Source organism: Cynara cardunculus (genome assembly GCF_001531365.2).
Source record: "Cynara cardunculus var. scolymus isolate 2C chromosome LG 7, CcrdV1, whole genome shotgun sequence".
NCBI classification, from domain to species: domain Eukaryota; kingdom Viridiplantae; phylum Streptophyta; class Magnoliopsida; order Asterales; family Asteraceae; genus Cynara; species Cynara cardunculus.
Window position 1 is genome coordinate 6,400,394 of NC_037534.1, and position 18,573 is coordinate 6,418,966.

Consider the following 18,573-nt stretch of genomic DNA (forward strand, 5'->3'; position numbering starts at 1 on the left):
ATTAAACAAAAAATAAATTACTTTGTTATTATACCTAAATTAAATTATAATAAATAATTGAATTAATGAAGTTACAAAAAAAAAAAAAAAAACTATTAAATAGTTAATTTAATACTAATATCGATTTTTAAATTTTTTTATGCTATCTTCAAATTTATATTTCATTCAAAAAAAACATTATCGTTTTCTCAAAACCACATAAAATCATATTACATCAATATAGACAAATAATAAAAATTAAACATTAAAATAAAGATTTATCTCGTTGTATTGAGCGAGTACCCTTCTACTAGTAGTAGTAATAATAATAATAATAATAATAGTTTTCTTAAATGAAAGAGAAGTATTATTAAAATACAAATAAAAAACAATTAAAATATAAATGAAATTAGATGATGATATAATTATTGATTTATCTATACTTTATTATAAAACATTTGATAAAAACTCTTAAAAATCATTTTTTATGCACGAAATACTGTTTATTGATGCATATTACTTAAAATTTAAGATTTACAAGTAAATTGTCCATAAATACAACTTATTAAAGCTCTATATTTGAATATGTGTAACTAACTGCAGATAAACATAATCGAATATTGGATAAACATCTCATTTTAAATATAAAAAATATAAAATATAATTAGGATAGTCGTTGAGTTCTAACAAAATACTTAGTTATTATTTTTATAAAAAATTATATTATTAAATCTAAATTAAATTATTTCGTTATTAAACCTAAATTAAATTATAATAAAAAAAATTGAATCAAGAAAATTACACAAAAAATAAGAACTTTAAAAAAAGTTAATTTGCTACTGATATCAATATATATTTTTTTCAAAATTTTATGATATTTTTAAATTTATATCGACATATCTCGATGCATTGTCCGAGTAATTTTAACTATGGATAATAGATGAGAGAAGTGTATATATTTTTCGGTGGTTAAATTAAAAATGAAGAAAAGTTTGTTGTTATTTTTGCAATCAAGCCGTTAACCAATGATACGATGATATCGACTCTTTAGGTTATAAATGATGACTTTCAATCCTACCCCCTTTGACTGACTACAAACATCTTCCGGATTTCGTAGCGGAATTTGCAATCTTTAGCTACTTCACAACCTAATTTCTTCACATTCAACCCAAACTGTTGACACAGATTCTTTGATGCCAAGTCCTAAATCGTCTTTTTTGGTCTATGATCAGAACACATAAGTTATCATCCATCACTCGTCGTTCTCAATCTAACCCATTGCGAAAATTATCCATTTTGAGGTGAAGAACAAGTTTAATTCCTACATTTTGTTGATTTAAGCTGATTATGTGTATAGTCGGTTAATTGATTCTTTGTTTTGTGTGTGGATGGATTCCAATTGAAGGGAGAAGAGCTCGAAGAAGGATTCGCGAACAATGGCACCTCCAATTCTATCTTTGGCCTTACCATCAGAAACGGGTCGGGTTCTCAGTATTCAGTCTCATACTGTTCAGGTTAGCTTTAACTTTTGGTTCCCTTCTCCATCATCTGATAATAAATTTGTTTGACTTATTGGAAATTGTGGATGGATTACTTACCACCAATGTCTGGATGATCCTTTGAATGTTTATAATTCTAATCTTTCCTAGACTACCATAATTGCTCAGGAACCATGACGTGATCATCATTAACTGCACTAATTTTTGTTAAAATAAACTCATCTAAATGGATTAAAATCGCCCCCTCAAGCTCTTTCCCTTAAAAGAGAACTGAATAACAACACACACTTTTTTTGGTGAAGCATTCTCATCCTTCGGTTCTCAATCATCTTTGATCATACACTTCCATACATTTTTTAGTACTTGTGATAAAAGTAAATGCATCATCTGTGTCAAATCCTAAGATATAGCTAAAGCAAATTGATTTGAATGTAAGTTATAATTTACAATACTGGAGAAATCACAAAAAACAAAAGGAATGTACAGAAGGCTCCTTGTACTAGAGGAAATACTAACAACTAACAATACAAGTACTTCTCTAGTTTATTTGAATAGGACAAACTGTACATTTGCTATATCTCAAGAAGCATTGAAAAATTAGTTACAGCAAGGGAGTATCATAATAAGTTTATTTCCCCTGAAAGCTGAAATGATATAATACAAAGCAGTAAGGTCCCATCATTGTGGTTCCCAATTTGGACAAACAATGTCATCGATTTTCTCACTTATTTTTTTGTTTTCTCTTTCATAATAGGGTTATGTTGGCAATAAGTCAGCCGTCTTTCCACTCCAACTTCTGGGGTACGATGTCGATCCGATTATGTCGGTACAATTTTCAAACCATACAGGTAAGCTGCTTCTGTTTACTTCATAAAAGACTGTAGGTCTGATAAACAGTGTCATCTTTGTCAATTTCAGTTTGTCCATGTTTTAGCAGTTTTAGGATTTTGCAGGATACCCAACTTTCAAGGGGCAAGTTCTGAATGGAAAACAACTTTGGGAGTTGATAGAAGGCCTAGAAGCCAATAATTTATTATACTACACACATCTATTGACAGGTAGTTTTGAAGTCATGGTTCAGTTTTCTGTCTTCCTAAAATAAAAATCAATATGTCAACAGGGTAACTTTGAAAAATTTCAGTTGGATGGTTTTGGGTGAATCACATCCTTTGTTTTGATGCCTTTGCAGGTTACATTGGTTCAGTTTCTTTTCTGAACACCGTATTAGAAGTAGTCAGTAAGCTTCGGTCCATCAATCCTACACTTACATATGGTGAGTGAATCAACTGATATGGCAAAAATCATTGATAAACAATTTTAGTAAGTTACAAATGTCAGTTTTTTCGGATTCTTTGATTTACTGTTTTCCTCCATAAAACAAGATTCCCTATTAAGAGTACTTAACTTATTATGAATGTGTGAGTCATGTACATTCAACCAGATAATCACCATTAAGCCTTGAAAACTTTGCTTACAGTCACCATTAACCCTGGCAAACCGAGTTTTTCAAGGTTGATGTCTAACAGCCACACTTTGCCTGGAAACTCACCTTTCCATGAACTTCAAGAGATATCTGGTGTGTGCTTTAAACTGAAATCTAGAACTTGCCAGTTGACATTGCAAGTATGTTGCTACTGTGATCTACGATTTCCAGAAGTAACCATCAACTTTGATTGATTTGCAGAATTCTAAAGATCGGTTTTGATTCTTCCCTCATCAATATCTGCAACTACTATTTTTATGTAATATATTATCAACACTGATATGTGTATGCCTTCATTATGCACCTAAATCATGTTGCAAAACCTCATAGTCAATATCATGAATTTTTTTGATATGAAGATTGATTCCTCTTGCAAAATAGATTCTCCTCTTTTTTTTCTGAATGCAATCTTTTGTTATGATGTGAGCAGTGATTTTATACTGGCTGGGCTACCAAAAGTTCCAGTCTTTCTAAATAGATTTACTGATTAAGTTCGTAGGCATGCTTGAGGAGTTTCAATTCAAGGCACACACCTTTAAGGAGTAAATGGTTTTTTTTCCTGGGCCCAAATTACACCTGTTTTGCCTCTAAATGTTCCTTAAGCACACCTTTGGTACTCTAGCATGTTTATTTGGCTTTTTTCACATGCCTGCTACTTTTGTACATTGTTTTTTAAATGTGTTTCAGGGTCTTGGACTTGGTCAATATCATTTTTAGAATCCATGGATAGACACGTGAAGGATATGTTTTATTTCTGAGCTCTAGTTTTAAATTCTCTTTTATGGTGGAAGTTGTGCAGCGACTGGTTAAGACAAGCAAGGTTTGTATATAATGTCTGTTCTTTCTGTTTCCATTGTCTGTCTTGTCAGTTTGTGATCCAGTGATGGGTGATGAAGGAAAGCTGTATGTTCCTCCAGAGTTGGTGTCGGTGTACCGTGAGAAGGTAACCTCTTGATACCCACTGATTTGAGCCAAAGCTTTTGGTTTTTGAACTTGACTATGAGATACAAACCAAACACACATGGTTGAATTTATCAACTAGTAATAAAGCACCATAGCATTCAAACCCCTTCATATGAAAAAGATTCAAAGCCCTTCAAAATAAAGGAAAATAAATACTCACAGCCTTCAATTTTTACCCCAAACTTCATATTGTATCAATACTACATCTCCCAACAATTAGGCAGCAATTCTAATCAATTTTCGCATGCTTAAATGACAACTAAAATTGCTAAAGGAGTTCCTACCGCATACAAACATGCTTACATGTGCCACAACAGAATGCAGAAAGATCTGAAGGTCAAGAAAGACAATAGACCACTTTCATAAACCTAACATAATACACATAGCTAAAATGCTTTGCCCTTTATCAGGGTTATATTTGGAACAAGTTTGAGGAAGTATTTAACTTGTCATATTCACTCAAATTATTCATATATATGAATGACAACTCTTGGTTTGACGTTTATGGCATTGACACGATGAGATGGGCAGAACCTCGCATATGGGTAAAGAAGTGAGTGGAAAATAGAACGCATGTATACATATAATCCTCCCTGTCAAATAAATATGGTTTTTCTGTCTTTTATTTTATTCAAATGTGTGATATCCTATTTTACAATAACTCTCATCTCTTCCTCCGTCTCCTGTGTAGGTAGTCCCTGTTGCTTCAATGTTGACTCCCAATCAGTTTGAAGCTGAACAATTGACTGGATTCAGGTACTGAAGACATCTATTTAGCTTGAAAAAGTCCAATTATACTTTTTCTGCATTCCTTTTAGTTCTGGGTAGAGCTAAACAAAGAACACTGATTTCTGATGCTTCTTTCAGTGCCTAGGGGATTAATCTTTTTTCAGCATCTAGGGAGTAAATCAATATTCTGGCACATAGATAAGCACTCTTTTATCTTAATACATTGACAAGCCTTTTAAATAGGTGAACTCCTGACATCCTTCCATGTACTCCTATCCCAGATGAACTCCTTTAATATATCTTCTAATGAAAATCTCTTAACTACTTCCCATGGCCAACTTCTATGTCTTTTAACGACTCCCTCTTGGCATAAGTCTCATCTTCCAACTGCCATATTAAAGATTCACTGTGGAGATGATGAAACCACCTCCAATGGTGTTGCTTTAACCTCTCCTCGATCAACAGTAGTTCTAAATAACTCGTTTGGCCTCGTTATGGCGCGTTATGGCGTCAAGGCTTGGGTTCGTCACCATGTTAATCCCTCTGGCTCCACTCTAAGGCTTGGCTTCCATTGTAATGTGTTATGGCGCGTTACAACGCGTTATTTTGTAAGGTGTGGGGTTTTTTAATATATAACTTGAGGATAAATGATAATTATATATGAGATCTAAGACTTAGATAAACGTAAAAAGGAAACTTAACAACAAACAGCCTAAATAGGTAATTACTTACTCTCATTCGGTCATTCCCATACACGTAGAGTCGAACACGAATTATTTGAAAATTGAAGAAAGTAGTGAGTTGAGATTCAAGAGATTTAATCCCGATTCTACACCCTTGATATCACTTTCTATAAGCTATATATATATTTGGTACCAATTTCTTTCACTTTTAGTTATTACTTTAAATGAATTTATTATGTATATATACACACACATATACATATATATATATATATATATATATATATATATATTGCCACCATAGGGCACAGCCTTGAAAAACGTTGTGGCCTCGCCATAACTCGTAAGGCTTGAGGCTTGACCTCGCTGCCACGCTACACCTCACGTCATTTAGAACCTTCAACACCATCCCAATTCTTTGTATATCCTAGTTTCCAATTGTGTTGCCCCAACTTTCCCTCAATGCCGTCCCAACTTCTCTTATATATTCTAATTTCTAGTGTCATCACTCATTGTGTGGCCTACATCTACCTCAACATCCATATATTGTGCTATGCTTCTCTTGTGTACATGTCTTTTAGCGGCACAAAATTTATGCCCTGTACATCATAGTAGGTCTGATTGTTGTCCAATAAAACTCACCATTCAGCTTCAGTTCACACAAGACTTCCAATGCTTAGCACCATTTCATCTACTCGCTCTTACCTATGGCTAACATCTTCATCAATCTCTCTATCCCTCTGTAAAATTGATCCCTAACAAGATATATCATTGCTAGTTGCTTCCTGTCCAAATATGTTTACCGCATCTTTATTGTCATCATCAATACCACTAAAGTTGCACTTGATATTCTCCGTTTAATTCCGACTTAGCCCTAAACCTTCACAAAGTGTTTATCCAAACCTCCCACTTTGCATTAACACCTTGCATAGTCCGGTCAATGAAACAGTTGACACTGCATCGCTGGTGAAAATGTCTTTCGTGAGCTTATCCATGGCAAAAGCAAAAAGATAAAATGATTCAAATCTGGCTTTTGGTGCAACTGTGAAGAAATAAGGAAACCATTTGTGTTTACATCACATGCTTCTGTGCTTGTTAATACATGGGTCCTAAACATCTTTCTCACAACACATGCATGCGTAGATTTTCTCCTAATCCCTCCATGTCACTTCTCTTGGTACCTTACCATCTGCTTCATCGATACTAATAAACATCATATGCAAGATCCTTTTTGTCCCCTATATCTCTTGGAGTCTCGGTTAGTCATGTTATCAAGAAGAGATCCTTTCTTATTGATCTCCCAGGTTTCAACTCTTTACCTAGAGTGATCCTTCAATAACATGTACGGTTTTGAAGATCTTGTTTTTGGTTGATTGGGACGACAATGCTCTTTCTCCATCCACGAGACCTCCTCCTTGTATCAAGAAGGAGCCATACCATGCATACTTCTGCAAGGAATAGATTAAGCCTTAGAGCTTTTCCTGCCTTTTTCTTAGTCCTTTCTTCATCTCCAATACAGCAATTCTACTTACAATCGTTTCTATTATTTCATCAAAAGAGCATAAAGTTCCATTACATACAGACCTTCTATAAGTGCTGTCAACATTGGCCATGTATTACATAGTTTTCCCTAAGTCAGGACAAAGGAGGACGTAATACGTTGGGCCTTGCGCCATGGTGCATGTATTTAGTGATTCACATGAAAATCTGACCACTTTCTCTTTTTCCTTAATAAATGAAAATGAATTAGGAAAAATTGAGCATGATTTTCTAATATAGTCACACATTTGCTACTAGCTATTGCTTTAATAAAATCCATACCCAATATCTATGAGATGATGTTTGACATTAGCGGTTTCCTGTATATTAGCAAGCTTAAACACACACCTGCTAAATAGTATAGGCTTTCAATTGCTTGAACGTCGATGCAACTAGGTAAATTATGACTCTTCTTATTTGAAGAGGTCAAAATTTTAGTAACAGTGATTTCTGGATCAAGTAATTTGATATGTGTCTCGTCTGTTGGTAGTTAGTCTCATCAGTCTTTTAATGGAGTTCACCTTCTGCAGAATTGCGTCTGAGCAAGATGGGCGGGAAGCATGCAGGCATCTTCATGCAGCTGGCCCATCAAAGGTTCTGTCTCAAACATGTATATTTGATATTTCAGCATGACAAGTAGTTTCTCTATGTTTTTATAGCTTCCAGCACTCGAGCTTTTATAGGCTTTCCATGTTTTTCCAATACCTAGTTTCTTATGGTTGATGCTTTGTTATCTTATTATTACGATAAATTGATGATCATGAAATACAGTGTATTCCTAAACCCCAAATCAAGTGCCCATGCTGGAAATGGCACATAGCTTAAGAGATGTGTTTCCCAAATTGCCATTACCCTTTTCACTTTATATCCCAAGGTAGACCTTAAAGGTACAGTTACTTAGGGGATGTGTACAAAACGCTTTTCGGGTAAGCGCTTACTGGGTCACTTATCTTACTGAGTGAGCATGGCAAGACCGAGAATCTTACCCAGTAAGAGGCAAGGCATGGACTTACCCAGTAAGTGAGGGTGGTGACTCCTACCCAGTAAGCACTTACCGGGTGATAAATGCTTACCAACAATCCATTTTGATGGCCGGGAATGTTACCCAATAAGGTAAGAGAGGGTGGTAACTCTTGCTGGTATGCGCTTACCTGATAAGTGCTTGGTAAATGACGCCTAAAAGTGATTGCTCCTGTGTTAATCCAGATTTCAGACCATGCCTGCAACAGTATTTGGTATTCTGATTGATTCAGTAGAGATGTTTTGGCAGGTTCAAGAGGCACAGAAAACCTAGTAGTACTGTAGTATTTATAATTTTTTTTACTATTGGTTCATCTGTAGGATCTAATTTTCTTTTCTCAGGTTGTGATAACAAGCATATGCATAGATGGGAATCTTCTTCTGATTGGAAGTCATCAGAAAGAAAAGGTATGAACTTTGAGCAACTGATAATTATCGAGTTTAAATCTTTAGACGACTTGAGATCATTACTATATTTTTGTAGTGCATGCTTTCATTTTGTTTCTCATTAGGATCCATGCAGATATATCTTAATTCCTTTTTTAGATCATATTAAATGATTTTGGACTTCTAGTTACATTGCTTGAATTTCTGCCTTCAGCATATGATCAAAAGTAGTATTTTCTTACGTTGCTTTGACTTGTAAATTTGATAGGGTCAATCTCCTGTGCAATTCAAGATTGTGATCCCTAAAATACCTGCGTATTTCACGGTACGACTTTTCTTCCTAATGCTGCAATGTTTTACGGTTGATGATAGATATAATTCTCAATCATAGCAGTTGGAATTGATAAATATGTTGTCAAAGCATCAACATCCATATAGGTTCTGCATTCATTTGTTTGTAGCTGGATTAATATCATAGGTTTCTGTTTGGTTGACTAAAAAAGAAGTTGATAATTTTGATGCTGAAACTCGAACATGATATCTTACATTATATCTGTTTCTGCATCTGATTAATGATCGTTACTCATGCATTCATGACCCTCCCTTCCAATTGCATAAAATACTTTATGCTCTCAAACTTTTACTTATCAATTGAGCTTATTCAAGTCTTGATAATGATTCTAATCACCTGCATACGACATAAGCTCAATGTTGGAAGGAAACAAGGTTGCCTTGTATATGCCCAGAATTGAAACATATGTGTATCTCATCAATATTCTGTGTTTGTTTCTTCTCAATGGGATTTGTTTGTGGCTTTGAAAGCTAGTTTGTGTGATTGCAGGGGACAGGAGACTTGATGACTGCACTATTACTTGGATGGAGCAATGTAATGCATTTCTCTATATACATAGGGTCAGGTTCTGGGGAAAACCGCAAAAAAATGAAAAACTGAGGAACACCCTGATAACCGTTCATTTGGACGGTATGCACATCTGCATACAAGTAATTGATAAACAATTTGTCCGGTATGCACACGTGCATAAAAACCAAAAAGCAACTTCTATTACTTGTATGCACACATGCAGGGTATTCCTTAACTTTTCATTTTTTTAGGTTTTCCCCTAAACCCCACCCCCCCTCTCTCTATATATATGTGTGTGTGTGTGTGTGTATATATATATATATATATATATATGTTGGAGGTTCAAACCAGAACGCCTTCATTTTACGAAAACGCTCTACACCCTTATAACATATGATAATACACAGGAAGGGACCTAGTGGTGTATGGGCGATTTGGCTCGCGACCTAGGTCGCCCACGTCTTTGATTTAATATCACATGTGATTGATTATAGTAAAAAGGTGTTCTCAATTTTTCATAAAATGAAGCTCTTCTCATTTGAACCCTTCCCTATATATGTGGGAGGGTTCATGTGAGAACCCCAAATAATTTGAGAACCATGAATACACACTTATATAAATTTCATCAAAATATGTAAATTGTCAATGAGTATATTCACTTGTATTTGTATTATGTCAATGAGTATATTCAATAATGAATATATTCTAAAAAGTTAGTTCCTGGTTTTCAAAATATTTGCAGTTCTCATTTAGCCAGGATATATATATATATATATATATATATATGTAGGGTTGGGTTCACGTGAGACCAAGAGTTTTTCGTGAGACCCGTAAGACCAATTTATGTTCATTGATCAAATTTATAAACTAATGATCTAATGGTCTAAAGTTGCAAGGTGACAATTTCGTAATTAGTGAGAAGTTTCGTGGCGTTTATGAATGTTTAGATATGACGATTGTAAATCTAATCCAAGGGTTGAGAATTGGTCTTACGGGTCTCACGAAAAACCATTGGTCTCACATGATCCCAAGTCTATGTAATATATATATATATATATATATATATATATATATATATGCCAATTACCTAACCATCTCCTTTTGTCTTCCAGAAATATCCCAACAACCTTGACAAAGCAGCAGAGCTTGCTGTATCAAGCTTACAGGTATGTCATGTGCTAATTATGATTTTGTTATCAGAAACTACTTCATGAATGAATGCTAGAAACCAGATGCCCACTACAACATTTTGATTGGGTTGGTTTGGTTTGGTTACACATTGTCCAGCTCAAACTGAAGGGCAAGTCGACTTCAAATCTTTTAATTTGGTCGACCCAACCCATATACCAACCAAACTAAGGGCCGTTTACCAAACGCTTATTTGGGTAAGCACTTACCAAGTAACATTACCTCCCGGATGAATATGGTAAGGACCAAGAATCTTACCCGATAAGAGCGAGACAAGGACCAAGGGTCTTATCCGGTAAGTGAGGGCGACGGCTCTTACCACGGTAAGTGCTTACCGAGTAAATTGTTGCATACAATGTCGTTTTAGTAGACTAAAATCTTACCCGGTAAGTAATTAATAGTGTTAAATTTTACCGGTAAGCATTTACCAGATAAGTATTTGGTAATCGGCTCCTAACTCGGTAAACCTCATGGAGATGTAGAGTCTTTTGTTTCAATGAAGACAAAAAAACAAAAATTAAAAGAAATAATCAAGCAAGCTACAACCCCTGATTCATATCTTACAGCTTATTTTCATTTTATTGAGAATCGGGTGGCATAAACTTTTTACTAGTGCAAATATTATGCGTTTATGTGGTTTGGTTTATATTTATGGTGTTTATATCCATCTCTAACACAGTTACATGTTAATGAGTGTGAAATATCATGTTTGAATCTTATCGGAGATATCATTTCACCGACGGATTAGCGACAAATTTTAATTAATTATGTTTTTAATTAAATTTTATCGTTAATCCGTTAGTAATTTAATCAAATTATTTTCTATTTTTTTAATTTGAAAAATCACTAACAAAATATATTTCATTTTCGATTAAAACAAATTTCATCAATAATATTTTTTAAATGTAAGTACTTTTTTGGTATATTTGTTTCATTTTATAGATGTAAATATTTTTTTTGTTCATAAAAATGTTTAGGAACTTAATTGTTCAAAATATGAAAGTCCATTGGCTTTTTTTTCCAGACTTTTTCTATTATTTTATCATATTAGTTTTATAGACCATAAAGATGTCTCTAACATGTTTTAGAAAGTCCAAGAAGTTATTTAACAGGTTTTGGAATGTCCAATAACTTATTTGCTCCAAAAAATTGTCTAAGGACTTAATCATTCCAAACACTAAAGTCCATTGGGTTTTTTTTAGACTTTTCTCTTATATTTACGTTGTTTTCGTATGACATTTACAGGCAGTGCTGAGTCGAACGCTGAAGGATTATGAGGAGGCAGGGTATGATCCGCAGACGAGCAGCTTGGAGATTAGATTGATTCAAAGTCAGGATGATATTCGAAACCCCGAAATTGAATACACATCTCATTTATACGATTAATTCCTCCATGTACCATTAATTTCCATTTTATCACAATACAATCTACTTTTCATATACAAATTCAATAGGGGATACATTTATGTTATGAACACTGGGTTTTTTTTGTATCGAAATAGATTTTTCCTACTAAATCTCGTGCTTAATTTCGTGTCATATCGTACATCGAACATGTGCTCGTTTTCATTCGAGGCTGGATCTTGTCGTTGTCGGAGTTTCTTGAATCTGGGTCGCGTATTCTTTTGTTTTTCAGGTTTATTTAGCTTTTGGTTGTTCTGGGTCATCGTTCGCTTTTTTGTTTAGTTCTCTTACACTTTTACTTAAAAGGTTAGAGTATCTCTGACAATTATGTTATATATTTTTTACCCCAAAATGGAGTATTAAAAATCAAAATTTGTTAATAAAATTATATCTAACGCGAACAGCTATTTTATTTTAACAATTACAACATTAATTATATTATTATAATATTTTACAAATTCATCGTCCCAGTAAACTTTTAAAATAAATTATAAAAATTTATAGCATATTCACTTTCATTGGTGGAATCAATTGAAATACATTTTTCTCGATATTAAGTTTTAAAGATTTCTTTAAATTTAAATATTTATAGTTTCTCTTTCTATACCTTTTATTTTAACATACATTTTCATGTAACTGCTAAAAAAAACCTAGAAAAGATTCAAAATCCTTTCGAGCTCCTTGATGGTTGACGTGAGGAGGAAAAAAACACTCATATAATACGAAAGGATGACCTAAGTGCAACCTTGATAACGTGGCCCTTTCTGCCTTAGAGCATCTCCAATCGAACGGCAAAACCTTACTTTTGCCGTTCTTTTGGTTCCAATCACACTGCAAAAACACCAAAAAGATGGCGTTGGATGAAATCGGCCGGCAAATATGCCGGGCAAGAAGGAGACGGCAAAACCCTCAATTTGGTGGTCCCCACCAACTTTTCTAATATTTAATAATTTTTAAATAAGTTATAAATAAATAAATAATTACAAATATTAAGTTTTATGTTTTTATATTTATTATTTAAATTTATATATATATATATATATAATAAATTATTAATAACACAAATATAATACCGGATAAACGTAAACGTATTTTATTAATGGAAATTTTAAAAACTGAAATACATAAATTAAAGGGTCCAATCGTCCCCGCTAGGCATAAACTGACTAAAGCTTCCTGCTACGTTTTGAGATCCTTCGGATTGGTCTTGAGCTGCTCCAAATTGTTGATGTTGAGATACTCGATATTGAGATGCTACGAATTCTGATTCTTGTTGAGACATATGAACCTGGGGTTGCGTTCTCTCTCTCGCTATTCGAATTTTCTCTTTTTTTACGAACTCATACCACACAGGATCAGTGATAGAGGTTAGATCGATGCACATAAGTTTGTCATCCGCCAACCTTGCCTCTAATGCAAGTTTCTGCGCTTGAAGCTCATTCCTTCGTATCATAACTTCAGTGGTTTTAGCCATTTGTTTCTTCATTTTTTTACTAGCCTTAACTAAATTCTCTAGCTTATTATCAGATTGTAGCTTTGATTTTGCCTTTTTCACACCAATTGGTCTTTGAGTACCTTCTACGTCATCAATAGTCAACGACGGTAAACCGACATCTGTCCCAGACGAATCACCAGGACCGGAAGAAGGTGATTGATAAGGACTGTGTCGTTGATACTGAGTTGATGCAGTGACATTTGATAAACTCTCGGAGTCTTTCAAGATGTTCCAGACATGATCAAACTTAAAACCCTTCTTATAGGATCCATCAAGTTTTAACAGCTCTTTCGCTTCGTTCATCTATGAAAAATACACGTTATATTTAAATTAATAAAACAATGATCAAGTAAAATAAATACTTACGATATCTTGTTCAGAAGCGCCACTTGGATTCCTCATTTCAACTTGATTGATACACCCTCGCATTTTTTTGCAAGCTTTTAGAATGCAAGACATTCTCGTTTCCAATGATCTTCTTGGTCGAGGATTGGTTGCGAACGGTTCGGTTTGGTGATAAAGAGTTTCTATTCGTGACCAAAACTTATCTTTTGATTGGTTTCTACCTATTATTGGATTGGTAGCTGACTATGATTTTTGGATATGGCATGCATATTTTGGTTTACCGGGGTCCAACAATGATATTAATGTGTTGGAATCCTCCCATCTTTTTGCAAAGCTTGCAGCAAGTACTGCTCCTCCTGCTAATTATGTCATCAAAGGAAAATCATATAATATGGGCTATTATTTAGCTGATGGCATATATCCAAAATGGGCCACTCTTGTTCAATCTATTCACGATCCACGTGGCCCTAAAAAACAACATTTTGCAAAGAAACAAGAAACATGTAGAAAAGACGTAGAACATGCATTTGGCGTATTGCAATCAAGGTTTGCAATAATAGCAGGACCTGCACGGTTATGGAGGAAGGAAATTTTGCATGATATAATGACTGCGTGCATCATTATGCATAATATGATTATAGAAGATGAACGTGATATTAATGCACCAATTGAAGAACGACGTGAAGTGCAAGCCGTGGGAGTTGAGATGATGAACGATGGTGGACTTGAACAGTTTCTTGCTCGACACAAAAAGATCAAGGATAAAGATGCTCACTTTGAACTTCGTAATGCATTAATTGATCATTTGTGGGACGAGTATACTAACTCGGAGAATTAGTATTATTTATGTATTGTTTTAATTTGTGTTATTTGAACTAATGTAATATTTTTAAATATAAAATTTATTAATTACAATTTGATCGTTTTTGTTTTAACATTTCTTCATTAAATAAATTAATTACTAATTATTTATTATTATTACAAATTATAAATATTGTTATTAAAAATAGTAAATAAAATATGTTATTTTAATGTGGGGTCCACAAATTTGGTGTTTTTTTTAGAGTGTGTTTGGAGTTGAATTTTTTTTTTGGTGTTTATGGACCCACCAGATTTGGTGTTTTTGGTGTTTTTTTGGGTGTTGAGGTTGGAGTTGCCCTTAGAAATAGGTTGTTTCCTCTCATTCTCTATTTTTGATAGAATAAATTATATGAAAAAGTAACGTACTTTAATTTGATTCATATTTTAGGTAACAAATTTTTAAAACTTCAATTTTGGTATCTATGATGTAAAATTTTAAATATTAACCGGTTATCATGCTGATGTGGCGAGTGATGAGATGAAATTGGGTTGAATAGCAAATAATACTATGTTGGATACTACTTCAGCATGACAACCGGTTACTTGAATACTTAAATGTTCAAAACTTTATATCTTAGACACCAAAATAAAAATTTTAAAAATAATTTACCCAAAATATGAATCAAGTTAAAAGAACGTTGCTTTTCCATACAATTTTTTTTTTTTTTTTGATAAATACTGTCTCGAATATGGCTAAAGATATTTTTCTACTATTTCTTTTTATAAAAATGATGTTGGTTCTAAAAATAGCTATTTCTATTAAAAGACTGACGTATTCGGGAAGGTTGTAGCCAGCAGAAGAACACTCTGCACGCTGATTTCAATCAATTAGAAGCAAATTTTCAAAAACCCTCCATTGAAAATCAAAAACCCTCAAAATCACTAGGGTAATGGATGCAGATACAGCTTTAGAGTTGGTGAAGAAAGGCGCTGCTCTTCTTTTTCTCGATGTTCCTCAACACACACTTCTTGGCATCGATACTCAGGTACCCCTTTTGGAATTGCTTTATTTGTTCTTCAATTCTTTATTTATTTATTTATTTATTTTATAATTGATGTCTATTGTTCTCTGACCTGAAAAAGAAGGTTGATTCCTTTGTTGTTACAGACAGTTATGTATGTAGTTCATAATGCTAAGCTTACCACAAGGCAATCATAATTTGGGTTGTAATGATCATGGTAGGGTACGATGATTGCTTTAGTTATTTCCTAATTCTGTTTGTGATTGATGTATATGAGAAGGGAAGTTACACTGACACCTGAACCCTTTCTCACCGGAACCGAACCCTACATATATGTATATATATATATATATATATATATATATTTTTTTTTTGAGATGGAGAAGAAGGTTGGTTTGTTACAGAAAGTTAGTTTACGATCCTAAGCGCAGTTTAATCATCGAGAATTTGGATGTAATCATCATTTGATGCTGGTGATGATGTTTTATCATATAGAAATTATTGTGAATCAAATGTTGGGTGTGTGTGTGTTTTCATTTAGGAGGGAATTCTTGCATTAAATATCAGGTTTTAACCGTATGATTATAATGCAGATGTTTTCTGTGGGACCTAACTTCAAAGGTATCAAGATGATTCCTCCAGGTCCTCACATTATCTACTACAGTTCTTCAAACAGGTTAGCTAGCTTTCATGATCCAATATCACTATTTTGCTCCCTTTTTTAAGGTGGGTTTATTTATGTCATTTTGTAACATATAGTATATATATATAATTGTTCTTGAAAATACGTGTTCCCTTCTGGCAAGCTCTTATAATTTGGAGTCATTCCTCATCTTCATCATGCTTAAGTTCAACAAATTTAGTGATCTTCTGTTTTCTTTAAGAATTGATCACTTGTATTACTTCTGATTGTCAATAATAGAAGTCGTTACTTGTAATGTTGAAATATGCCATCATCGACTTCTTCTAAGTCCTTTAACAATGACCCCCCTCTCTGGGATTATATCATGCATTGTTAACTATTTTTTGTTGCTTTCTTGCAGAGGTGGCAGTGAGTTTTCACCGATGATTGGTTTCTTTATTGATTTGAACCCTTCTGAGGTTAAGATTGACTCTAATTATTTTGCTTTGAGCAAGTGTAACAACACTTGTAGTTGCAGTTGTTTTTGGTGCAAAAGCACATCCCCTTTTTCCAAGAGGAATTCCGGTTTCTTCAAAGCGAACTATTTGCTTTTCTACTTCATAACTACTGCGGACTCCTTTTTCTCTTTTTTGTAAAAAATGGTAAGCACTTTAGACATGACAAAAAATAGTAAGGATAAAAACGTGTGTGATAACTTAGTAACACCGGTCATTATAAATTTAGCCTTTGAATATTACTAGGTTAGAAATGAAGAAGTGTAGACGCATCTGTTATTTTTCGAACAAATGGGGCATACAACTTGGATAAATTTCTGTAAGCATCTCAGATACTTGAGGTAAGGTAAAGAGTGATGATCCTTCTTCATTATATAATATATATGAATAAAACTCATCATGTAAGATGTTCATATGGAATGTGGATGTATTGTTGGTATAGCAAGCAGAATGGCAAAGTATGCATATAATCTAGATGGACTCTGCTTTTGCTAAACGATTGTCTATTTGTTGTGTCATCAGTCTCATGGATGTTACAGAGAATATAGATAATAGAGATGCAAATTTTCTTGATTACATATTGTTCATTTGATGGTGGAATGTGCTGATTAGCAGTTGCTTTTAAGGAGATTTAATGAAGGCGGTATTTAATCATATCAAATGAACTCTGCCTCTCTTTTCTATATCATCTCTATGTGCTCTTCTTTCCTGCTTCCTATGTGATGTATCATGGTCATATGACAGGTAATTATCCGTAAATGGGATCAACGAGGAGAACGACTAGTCAAAGTATCAGAAGAAGAGGTATCAACCTTTTTTTGTTTCTTTGCCATTTTTTAGTGGTTGATGCCAATTTGTGTGTGCCCATCTGTAACCAAGTTAATATCAAATTTAGTAATCTTTGTTTACCACATGTTTGGCTTTAGATATTTATTGTCTGCTCTTTTGAAGGAAGAAAGATACACTCTAGCTGTACAAGGCCTGGAGTTTGACAGGTACCTTGGACCTTATACGTTAAGCCAGTTTGGAGAGTGGAAGATGTTATCAAACTACATTACAAAGAGTACCATCGAACGAATTGGTAATTATGATTACATTTCTTGGTGTATAAATTGATTCTAGTAGGTTCTGCTTCTGGGACGGCTGGCCGATGCTATTTTATTCATTTTAAAGAGTCCTTGCAAGATTCCAATTTTATAGGATTCAAATGTAAAATTCTACTTGACCTCATGTTTGTAACTGCAAATCGCTCAACTTAAGACACAGGTTCTTACAAGTTTTACGCTTGGTCACTTCTATAACATGTTCCTTGGTCAGAATTGACACTTTTCCTTTTTATGGTTTACCATCCTCTTCTATTTTCTTAGGTCATTTAGCATTTTAACATTTTCATTTGCTTTATTTAAGGAGAATTTGGATGAAATTTGTAAAATGGAGAATGTTAAGAAATAGTGTAAGGGGATGGCATGTAATGTTTGGTCCTCATGCAGAACCCATTGGAGCAGAGATCACAGTTATCCATGAACCCGACATTCTTGAAAACAGTCACAAAACTGTGATGGAGGAAGCTTTATCTGAGCAGTTAAAGAGAAGCAAGATTCTAATATCTGATGATAAGCTCGAAAAAAGAGGTTGTTACTACACGAAAATACCCCGTCTAATTAAGCAAAAGGGAATCCTCGGGCAAGAGCTTACTTTCTTGAATCTTGACAAGGTATGTGTTGCAAAAAGAATGTTACTCCCTCCGTCCAAAATAAATGCAACGATTTCCTTTCTAAGATGTCCAAAAGTAAATGCAATATTTCTCGTTTTGACCAAGTATTAATCCAAATTACCAAAGTGCCCATTTGTAATCACTAACCATTACAACTTGTTGGTAGCATTGAATTTGGGAGGACGGAATTGGATATCTGATTAATAGTAAACTACCACTTTTGTTGTCAAACATTATGTCTATTTTGGTATGGAAGGAGTATTACTAAACTTGGCAGACATAAATGACATTCTTTTCTGATACAGTAAACACACACACACACA

The 18,573-nt window shown here is 33.9% G+C and overlaps 4 protein-coding genes across 7 annotated transcripts in view; 3 read left to right on the forward strand and 1 right to left on the reverse strand.

The window, feature by feature from the left end:
* The first annotated feature begins 1,028 nt into the window (after positions 1-1,028).
* LOC112515594 (pyridoxal kinase) lies at positions 1,029-11,827 on the forward strand. Its single transcript, XM_025122491.1, has 13 exons — positions 1,029-1,280; positions 1,385-1,493; positions 2,233-2,326; positions 2,432-2,536; positions 2,668-2,751; positions 3,831-3,904; positions 4,616-4,680; positions 7,406-7,469; positions 8,238-8,303; positions 8,551-8,607; positions 9,124-9,168; positions 10,257-10,310; positions 11,578-11,827. The coding sequence occupies exons 1-13, from the start codon at positions 1,204-1,206 to the stop codon at positions 11,716-11,718; spliced, it is 1,035 nt and encodes a 344-aa protein (XP_024978259.1). The 5' UTR covers positions 1,029-1,203; the 3' UTR covers positions 11,719-11,827.
* A 1,038-nt stretch (positions 11,828-12,865) lies between these two features.
* LOC112515736 lies at positions 12,866-13,660 on the reverse strand. The gene is made up of 2 exons (XM_025122651.1): positions 13,598-13,660; positions 12,866-13,534 (listed from the first exon to the last, which is right to left on the reverse strand). Exons 1-2 carry the CDS (start codon positions 13,658-13,660, stop codon positions 12,866-12,868), a joined length of 732 nt encoding a protein of 243 aa, XP_024978419.1.
* Positions 13,661-13,679: 19 nt separating this feature from the next.
* Positions 13,680-14,414, forward strand: LOC112515737. The gene is made up of 2 exons (XM_025122652.1): positions 13,680-13,734; positions 13,816-14,414. The coding sequence occupies exons 1-2, from the start codon at positions 13,680-13,682 to the stop codon at positions 14,412-14,414; spliced, it is 654 nt and encodes a 217-aa protein (XP_024978420.1).
* A 797-nt stretch (positions 14,415-15,211) lies between these two features.
* LOC112515598 (protein AAR2 homolog) overlaps positions 15,212-18,573 on the forward strand; it is a 7,962-nt gene continuing 4,600 nt past the window's right edge. For all 4 annotated transcript variants that reach the window (XM_025122497.1, XM_025122498.1, XM_025122495.1 and 1 more), the window contains exons 1-6: positions 15,212-15,423; positions 15,993-16,075; positions 16,443-16,500; positions 17,281-17,340; positions 17,488-17,617; positions 18,027-18,250. In XM_025122497.1, the coding sequence (XP_024978265.1) occupies positions 15,328-15,423; positions 15,993-16,075; positions 16,443-16,500; positions 17,281-17,340; positions 17,488-17,617; positions 18,027-18,250 (651 nt within the window). In that variant the 5' untranslated portion in view covers positions 15,212-15,327. The remainder of the gene's footprint in view (positions 15,424-15,992; positions 16,076-16,442; positions 16,501-17,280; positions 17,341-17,487; positions 17,618-18,026; positions 18,251-18,573) is intronic.